Source organism: Phacochoerus africanus, chromosome 6, assembly GCF_016906955.1.
Source record: "Phacochoerus africanus isolate WHEZ1 chromosome 6, ROS_Pafr_v1, whole genome shotgun sequence".
Lineage (NCBI taxonomy): Eukaryota > Metazoa > Chordata > Mammalia > Artiodactyla > Suidae > Phacochoerus > Phacochoerus africanus.
Window position 1 is genome coordinate 6936790 of NC_062549.1, and position 9980 is coordinate 6946769.

General features: G+C 41.9%; 1 protein-coding gene across 1 annotated transcript in view; it reads left to right on the forward strand.

Moving 5' to 3' along the window:
* The first annotated feature begins 330 nt into the window (after positions 1–330).
* LOC125128645 (formin-like protein 3) overlaps positions 331–9980 on the forward strand; it is a 53338-nt gene continuing 43688 nt past the window's right edge. Inside the window, exon 1 of the mRNA XM_047782848.1 lies at positions 331–728. Within this exon, the coding sequence (XP_047638804.1) occupies positions 331–728 (398 nt within the window). The remainder of the gene's footprint in view (positions 729–9980) is intronic.

Consider the following 9980-nt stretch of genomic DNA (forward strand, 5'->3'; position numbering starts at 1 on the left):
TGGGAAATTTTTCACGCCGCTCTGGCAGCCGAGCCCGCCCCGCCCACGGCTTCTCCTCACTGGATTGGTCGATCTCAGAGAGGCGACAAGGAGACCCAGACGATCCCTCCCCTCTCCCCCCCCCCCACGCAACGCTCTGGGTGCGCGCGCTCCGAGCGTGCGTGCGTGCGTGCGTGCGGGTGAGCACGTGAGGCCCCAGAACGTGCACAGAAGGAGGGGCAGGAAGCGGGGAGCGAAGGGAGGGGCTTCCGTTGCCATGGCAGTGACGTCAGGCGTCGGCGAGCGAACCCAGCCCCTTCCCCACGCGCGCGCGCGCACATACAGAGCTACATGCACCCGCGCGTGCACCGCCGCTCTCCCTCAGACACACTGGAGGGAAAGGTCAAACTAAAGGCGAGGGAGCCGGGAGGCCAGAGGGAGCCGACGCCGCTGCCGCCGCCGCCGCCGCCGCGCGCCATGACGGACGGGGCTGAGGCCGCTTTCTCTCCGCCGCCGCCGCTGCCGAGCCGCGGCTCTCGTCGCGCCCCCTACCCCCGCCTCCCGCGCCCCCTCCCCCCCGGTGCTCGCGCGTCCACGCGCCCCCTCCCCCTCGGCGCTCCAGGCGCGCGTCGGGCCCGGGGCGCGCGCCGGCCCGAGCGGGCGCGGGAGGGTGGGGGCCGCGGCTGGCTGGCGGCCTCCTGGCGCGACCCCAGACCCCCTCGCCTGGCCCCTCGGCTAGAGCCCCCCAGGTGAGTGCGGTGGCGGGGCGAGGGTGTCAGGAGCGGAGAGGGCACCTGGCGAGCTCAGCCCCTTGCTTGACCCCTTCCGGGGGCGCTGACAGGCGCGCGGGACCCGGCCTCTGGGGGGCGTCGCGGGGTCAGCCTGTTCCGGGGCCCCTTTGGGCGCCCCTGCCCCTCAGGGTCGGTCCCCGCAGTGGTGGGGGGCTCGGGACAGGCGTGAGTGCAGCCGCCAGGCAGGAGTTGGCTGGGCGACTCGGGCGTGGGACAGGCGAAGAGAGGCAGGTGGGCCCCTCTCTGGGGCTTGGGACAGCGCGGGGAGGGGGCGAGGGGCTGGGCCAGGTGCGCGCGGGGGGCCCGCTGGAAGCTCTCACGACGTGTTTGCTGGGCAGTTGGGAGAAACTCTGCCCGGGGGACGAGGCGCCCTGCTTTTGCCCGGGCCAGCGAAAGCGGCGGATTTTACAGAAAAACTCGGGGGAAGCCTGGCTGGCCCCCGAAAGGAAGAAGGACCTAGAGGACCCTCCTGGGGGGACCCGGACTTGAACAAATCTGCCTGTGGGTAGCACTAGGGCATGGTGTGCACACGTTGCCATGCCAGTGTTTAATGTTTGTTGCTTATGGTTATTTTTGGACTAAATGATTTTTAAAAAAAAAGTTACTTGGAAGAGAGGGAACTGCTTGAATGGTCATGAGTTCTTCCCTGTGTATGCAGGAAATGGGTTAATCTTTCACACCGCCACCCCCCAACTGAATCTATGCCCAGTGGACTTGCAGAGTAATAAATACAAAACTCTAAAGCCCCGAAACGAGGTAATGTTTTTGTCTGATGAGTTTCAGGTGTCAGGCTCCGGGTTCTGTGAGAGAAAAATAGAAGCAGGACACCGAGGTACTTGATATGCTCAAGCAGTCGTCTTTTTGTAATAAGCTTTGGAGCCCGTCAAAGTGGAGTTTAGTTATAACTGCCAGGGTTAAGTAATCACATTGACCCAGGGCCGCCCACCAATCAGGAGCTTCCCTGGAAGTAACTTGGAAGACTGCTCTCAGCCCAGGACTCGCTGGTTGTGAATAACCAGTGCTTCTGCCGATTTTTCCCCCCTCTTTCGTTTTCCACTATTGTAATGCATGCAGTCTGTTTAGCAAACGTTAGAATGAATTACCCATAGTTGAACTGCTCTCCACTGAATCGCTTTTAACTTCTCAGGTGCTAGCTCTGACAGATGTCTTTTTTATATTTGACAGTTATTTGGAAATTTTAAATATAGTCGTTTCAGACGATAAGGAATTTTTTGAGTATGTCTAGTTTAAACAGATTATACCAAGGTGATGTGTTTAGAGGTTAAATCTCATCCAAGAAAACTTCCGGTTGTGAAAGGTGCAGGATTGTGACAGTGGAGGAAGTGTCTGGAGTCTTTGGTAAAGAGTAAGGGGACACCAGGACACTTGGTGAATTTCATGTTAACTGGCAGCCTCAGCAGATAACAGACTTACTCCTTACCTAAGCATTTCTGATGTGAGGGTTGCCTCTTCTGTTGTTTATGGATCTTTGGCTATTTGTCATTTTCATAAAGTTCTGTCAACAGACAACTCTCACTTTGAAATTGAGTCTTTGTAGCATGTACCCAGGGTACCATAGATTCTCAGTACAAGATGTAAGGGGGGAGTCTTCAGTCTGGCACTTTGTTAATTCTTTCTGTGCAGCAGTTTTTGTACCTGGTTGTGTCCTGTGATGCCCCCTTTTATATCTGGCTATTGCTGGCACATGTCTTTACAGAATCCTGTAATGGGGTACTTGAATGTTAAGACTTAAAACATAAACTGTAATATGTAATATATAAATAATCTGTAATATATACATAAATTGTTATTGTTACTGTTCTTCCTTGTTTCTTTTTGAAGAGAACCATAGAGCTGGGCAAATCAGCACTTGCTAAGCATATCCCTCCTGTATGTCTCATTGACCTTGGTGCCATCGTGGAGGTCATGTGTTCATGGAGATAAACAGTTATGGAGCAGTTTCCTCCAGGTGACAGAGGCATGTGGGGAAAGTCATTTGGGATATGCGTATCTTAATTTTTTTTTTAATCGAGCATTTATTGTGATCATTGTCAAAAATAATCCATTGACCTCTTTTGGGGAAATACATACATTTCTATTTCACATTTTAAAAATTCACTTACTTTCTTTTTTCAACTTTTCTAGTGCTGTATGTTCTACCACAGATGAACAGCTGGGTTTTGGGGTGACATTTTTAAGACCTGGGAAAGAGAGAGAAGGGTCGCCATGCTGGGATGAATTTGGCCTATGCAAGCAGTTGTGCTCTGCTTTAAGAAACTTGATATTTTGCAAGTATAAGATTACAAAACAAGTCGTGGTTATGATAGGAGAATTAGGAATTTTACAGAAAGAATTGACTCAAAGCTGCCTTTAAATGATCCCTTTTACGTGGTACTTATCAAATATGATTTGACTTATGAAGAGTCAGTTGTCATACAACAGTTTAGGAACAGAGGTTTGGCATAATGTTAAGATTTATCGGTGTGTTCCTTAAATTGACCCTTTTCAAAGTGTTTGGGGACGAAGTTAGTATTTACAGGCTTTCTAAATTCAGAGTTGTGTCACTGAAGTTCCCATCCATGAGGATGCAGGTTCGATTCCTGGCCTCACTCAGTGGGTTAAGAATATGGTGTAGATGGAAGACGAGGCTCTGGTCTGGTGTTGCTGTGGCTGTGGTGTAGGCCAGCAGTTGTAGCTCCGATTTGACCCCTAGCTTGGGAACCTCCATATGCTGCGGTGTGGCCCTAAAAAGCAAAAAGAAACACAAAGTTTTGCCACATATATGCGCATTAAGGTTTTAACTGAATGAAAAAATTGCCATCGGGTTTGTGCCGTACCATTTACAGAGCACATTGAAACCTAATTAAAATGCCAAATTTTTATGGTCAGGCTTGTCTGGAACCCTATCCAAAGTAGTTTTGTCACTAAGGTATCAAAAGCAGCTTGTTGTAAGATGCTCTCACTAGGATGGTGGTCCTGCAGCCTAGGCCAACCAGTGGTTATACCCAGACTAAAGCAAAATCAAAATAAATAGATTTGGTCTAAAGTCCACATGCAGTGAAAACCATTACCTTGAATTTTTCTCTAGGTGCAAATTATTCTTCAGAATTAAAGGCTTGATTTTCCTAAGCTGTAATTCTATTTGGGTCACTTGTGAAAAATCTGTTTTGATAAAAGAACAACTGCATAGTCTTTAAACTTTCAAGGGGGCTCTTTTTCTCTTTTTGTTAGTGCAGTTGGATTTATTTGGAATTGCAGGAGATACTGTGTAAACTACTTGGAGTTTTCATTCTGAAATCATCTGGCTTTGGTGACATCAAAAGGGGTGTGAATTAATATACGTAGAACTTGCCTGTAGGTTAGCTCAGACTTCATGTTGGGATAAGGGGGAAAGAGAGGAACCGACGCAAACTTAATTAAGGATAATCAAATTTACTTTGCTTTATGCTAATCATGCCTGCCTTTGGAAGAGTGATACCCTTCCTCCCAGTTTTAGAGAAGTCTTAGAGAGGGGATTTAAAGGATAAGAAAGAGTTAAGCATGTGGGTATGTAAGGTTCAGAGTGTCTTTTGAGCACGTTAATAGTTTTTGTTTTATTTCTGTGCATTAGACAGGAAGCAAAAAATTATTTTCGTGCTGAATGTGGATTGAGAACCCAACTTTGGGATAACAGGCAGTTTTATTCCGCTTAGTGTAATTGAATATTATACAAATTGAGCAATATTATTATACAGCTTGAACAATGCCACTGATTTTTTTTTTTTAATATAGGCTCAGTCCCTCTATTGAACAAATGAATAAAAATGAAGATTGAAAGCATGATATTAAAAACAAGTTTTGAAGTTTTTTGTTTTTTTTTTTTAATCCCAAGGGACTGGCTCAAAGGATTGCTAATTTAGAGCATAGTGAGGTAAAAATTTAATTACTTGGGTTTATTTTTATTGAGAGCATGTAATTAAAAATTTTTAAATTACAAATTTAAGTTATTAAAAAAATAAGTAGACTACTGCATTTTAAAAGTATTTGTGCCAAGATCTGTGAGGATAGAGATAATAATTTGAAATTTTAGCTGGAGCTTAAGGCTGATTTATATTCTCAATTTCATTATTTAACCCAATGTCACTTTTTAAATGTCATTTAACATTGCTATAAAATGCAGTCAGTCATGCAACATACTTTCATAAAATTGGATTTTTAAATAATATTTGGTAGACTTATTAAGCATAAAATATTACCTTATACTAATAAGTCCACTATATAGGATTTTAAAAAGTTTTAGAACTCATAATCTGCACAAATTTGGGTAGAATTTTAAAAATTAGAAAAGCTGGGTTCAGCGTTTTAGTCATAGATGATCCTGTAAATTGCATTTTCCTCATTCTCCTTAAAGGGTTTTCTTTCACTGTTACATGTTTTTATTTTGCAGACTACAGTCATGCTGTTTTTAATGTTGAATTATCTTTTCTATAGCATCAAAGTTCGTTTGTAAAAACTACCTTTTATTTTCTCCCAGCTGCTCCATCTGGGAGAATGTGGTTTAATAAGGAGTTATTCTAAACAGAAAGGTTATTACAGCTTTCACAAATTAGGGGAAAATATACATTTATCTTAAGATAATTTATAAATTTTTTTAATTCCTTCAGGGGCAATTACACACTGTATAATATTTCTAACTATTAGCATCTGTTCTAAGTTAATTTTGTTGTATGTTAAATTCAACATAGTAGTTGTACAGTCTTTTAACAAAATATCTATTTACATGTGGAATATTTTTCAAAAAACTTGTCCTTAAGTAGGAAAGAGCTGGAAATTTTCCTCTGAGTCTAATTGAATATGTAGTTTAATGTATATAGTTAAATGTTTGATATTAGGCATTATTTTGATTGTTAGTTACAAATGAGGATTTTGTATGTTTTCACAGGAGTACTTTCAAGTATATTTTTATTTATAAAAAGCTTTTGTTTTTTATTAAGTTATTTTGTTCTTAATGATTATTTGGGGATCCTCGATTTTTATATTTGAAAAAATATAAATTAGTAATTTGTTAAGCTAAAATAAATGGACATGTGATAAAATTTATTTTGCTATAATGAAGAGAGTTATCTTTATCCCATGCAAATTTACAGCAGAATAGTGGACTATTTTTGCAAATTTAGGAAGTGTAGAGTGTGCCCAGAAATGATCTTTTGAATGAATGCTCAGTGTTGGACTGGTTTTACAAAATCACATGGAGAAGGTATTTTCCTAATAATAACACTTATCATGTTTCTATTTAGGGATCATTTATTAAGTATGCCTGTAAGTGAATATATTGTATTTTGGCCAGATGATATATTGGAGAATTTATTTATTTATTTATTTAAATTTTTTTTTTTTTTTTGTCTTTTTGCTATTTCTTTGGGCCGCTCCTGCGGCATATGGAGGTACCCAGGCTAGGGGTTGAATCAGAGCTGTAGCCCCCGGCCTACGCCAGAGCCACAGCAACTCGGGATCCGAGCCGCATCTGCAACCTACACCACAGCTCACGGCAACGCTGGATCCTTAACCCACTGAGCGAGTCCAGGGATCGAACCTACAACCTCATGGTTCCTAGTCGGATTCGTTAACCACTGCGCCACGACAGGAACTCCGGAGAATTTAATTTATATCCTGTACCTGCCTCCCCTCTTCTTCCTTTTAATAATTGTCACTAGCTGGGCTTGAGCCACATACTATGAGAGGATTTTGAATGCATGATAGAGTGGCCCAGGATGGTTGTTGGTTTCTTCCCACTGTCTTTTATCTGATGAAGTGAGATTGTTCTTTAACTTTTAATATGTGCGAAACATTGTTTTGAACATTTGTTTTTAATCAGAGTGTTTATAAAGGGAATAATCATTTAAAAATTCTTTAGGAGTTCCTATTGTGGCTCAGTGGGTTAAGGACCAGCATTGTCTCTGAGGATGGGGGTTTGATCCCTGGCCTCGCCAGTGGGTTAAGGCTCCGGCATTGCCGCAAGCAGGGCGTAGATTGCAGATGCAGCTCAGACCTAGTGTTGGGGTGGCTGTGGCATAGACTGCAGCTATCACTTCCGCTTCAGTCTGGGAACTTCCATATGCCACAGGTGTGGCCATAAGGAGAAAACCAGAATTCTCCAGGCTGTTTAAGTGGTTATGTTCCCAACAACAGTGGCGAGGAAAGGCAGAGAGGATTGTATGGATTAGATTAAATTGTAAAAGTGAATCTAATTGTTTCAGTATGAGACATGTTAAATTAATCATTATATACCTTTTCCAGTTTCTTTGTAACTTACCTTTCTCTTAGCTCCTCTCCCTGTGAAGAATCGAGAGTAGTGAATTGCCAGGAGCGACATATGCCTCTCAGTTTAATCAGTTTTACATGTTATTGCTAGGAACCTGTTAGATGGCTATGAGGAAAATAAATAGTATAACACCGACCATCATTTTCAGAGATCTCATTTAGATCTCCAGATTTTATAAGGTGAGAGAACAGATTTTCACATGATAGATGGGGAGGCATTTTCAGATATGAATTCATTGTTAAAACAAGTATACCAATCTTTTAAAAATTATGTTATACCAAATACAATCATATCTCCTATATCTTCCAACACTATGGCAGTTTTGAATATTCTGTGGCCATAAATACACTAACTTAATCATAACTCCTAACTTTTAGGTTAGAAAATGTAGTCACTTAAATTACACTCTTCAGTGGAAAAGCTGATAATCTTATCTTCCTTTTTTCTATATTATAACTTTTATCATTAATATTGAAAGCCTAGTACTATTTGCTTAGTTCTGAAGTTTAAGATAAACTGTGAGAATAAGTGCTGGCACCTGAGAAGTTAGAATCACATTGGGAGAGACATGAAGTAAATAAAACATAATTGTGTGACCATATTAATTCCTTCTAAGAGCAGTGGTTTTGAAATTGTATTCTATAAGGGGTTCTGGAAGAAGTCAAGTAGATTCATTCCAATTTCAACCAGTGCACTTTCGCTTTGATCAGTTTTAAGTGTGGAACTCTGCATGGAGTATCAGGAGAGCAGAGTACTATTGTTTAAAAACTGTGGTGTAACCACTATTGTTAGCATATTTGATCTTATCAGTGTCCTGCTTCAATCCTTGCACTGCTTGAGTCTTTTTCTTGTGACTTTATCTAGCTCCGGCTTCATCCTTCATCTCTTATCACCGTTTCCCTTGCTTTCCATGTAAACTTCACATTCTAATTCCACTTAAGCTGCTTGATATTTCCTAAGAGGAGAATGTTCTTTTACGTCTCCATGCCTTCGCCCTGGATGGAACCTGAGTGGAGCTGCTGCCCTTCTGGTCATGCGAGGGAACTCAGTTCCTTTGGAACCTTGGTCATAGCTTCATAAAAGCACTTATTTCATTGTTTTGTAATTGTGGCCAACCTTGAGAACAGAAACCATCTAATTTATCACACTACTTGTGTTCATTAAGTATTCAAATGTCTGTTGAACGAAAGCATTTAGAACTTGAGAAGTCGAAGAATTACTTTAATGCACACTCATGTGAATAAAACATCACAGGTCTAGTCTAAAAAAGTACTTTTAGTGACGTCTTGTCAGGCACTATGATGAGTATGTAAGAGGCACCTAGTTGTGCTTATCAGGAAGTATGACAAAGCCAAAAGATACATTATATGGAAAGTTAGATGAGGTACTAGTGGCTTAAATGAAGTAGTGCACTTTGGACATGTAAATAATTGGACATGTAATCCTCAAAGTTGGGTGTGGAAGATTTCCCCCCCATTTTTTAAAGTTTCATCGAAGTTTAGTTGACTTACAATGCTGTGACAATTTCTGCTGTACAACGAAGTGATTGTTGTGGACACAAACATATCCATTCTTTTTTCGTATTCTTTTCCCATGTAGATTGGAAGCATTTTAGTAATAATTCCATACTGTATTGACTGCCTGTGAAAAAAATTCTTTATATGTCATTGATGCTGATAGACTCCGAAAGAGCTTCAGGAGTTCCCATAGTGGCTCAGTGGTAATGAACCCAGGTGGTATCCACGAGGATGTGGGTTCGGTCTCTCACCTCGCTCAGTGGGTTAAGGGTCCGGCGTTTCCGTGAGCCGTGGTGTAAGCCAGTGGCTGCAGCTCCAATTTCACCCCTCACCTGGGACCTTCCATATGCCACACATGCAGCCCTGATAAAAAGACCGTCAAATATCAAGGTATAACATAGTGATACCCACCCGTGAAGATTAAAGAATAAGCCTCGGATCTGTCCTGCTAGAATTCCAATACCTTTCCTGCCTGTCAATAGCTTTGTGATCTTGTGCAAGTTACTGAACCATTCTGTGCCTCCTTTTTCTTATCTGTAAAATGAGGGTGTCAGCAATACTGCCTTCTGTGGCTGTGATGCGGGGTAAAAAGAGTTAATGTGTGTTAAGCCCTTAGAAGAATGCCCAACACACAGAAGACACTCAATACATGTTAGCTGTAATTAACTTCTAGTGGCTTCTTATTTAAACAGTGTTTTCATTGTACATATGATGGAAATTACATCATTTAAGAATAATTGCTTAAATACATGAATGTCTAATTTAAAAGAAAATAAACATTTCTAGTTACTATATCTTTAAACTGGCAACTGTTTTATCTCCATACTGACTCATTCTCCCAGGGGGATAGAGCCTGTTTCTGTCCGTTGGGTTGACATGGGAGATTTGACACTGTGTTCTCCCAGTTTCTGCAGCAGAGCGTTGTGTTCCCATGACCTGTGCAGTTCTTAACAGCACCCGCGAGAGAGGCAGGAGAGAGATGACAAGTACAGGAATCCAGTGACAAGTTCCTCAGCAAGCCTTAACCTGTACCAAGTAAGTCCTCAACTTTCATACTTCTTAGCAGAGGATAGGTGTTCAGCTTTTTTCCTTTACAGTTCTTTGTTACTTTTTGGCTCAGAGGGATAGATTTTTAAAATCTGACTTTACATTTATTCCAGAAAGGCACATACAAATTTACTTTTAATAAGTCAATGAACCTGTTTTTTAAGCTCTCTTGCACATGTACCTATAGTGAGGGAAGTAAATATAGTGTGATTAACTTGTGTCCGTGCTGTGAAAACCCCATGTACCGTGCAGTCCTGTTCTGTTTGCCCTTTTAGGAGGCAAAGAAAAATGTAAAGGAAGAAGAAACTTGTCTTCCAAGGTACCTTGTAAAGAGTGGTTATTCAC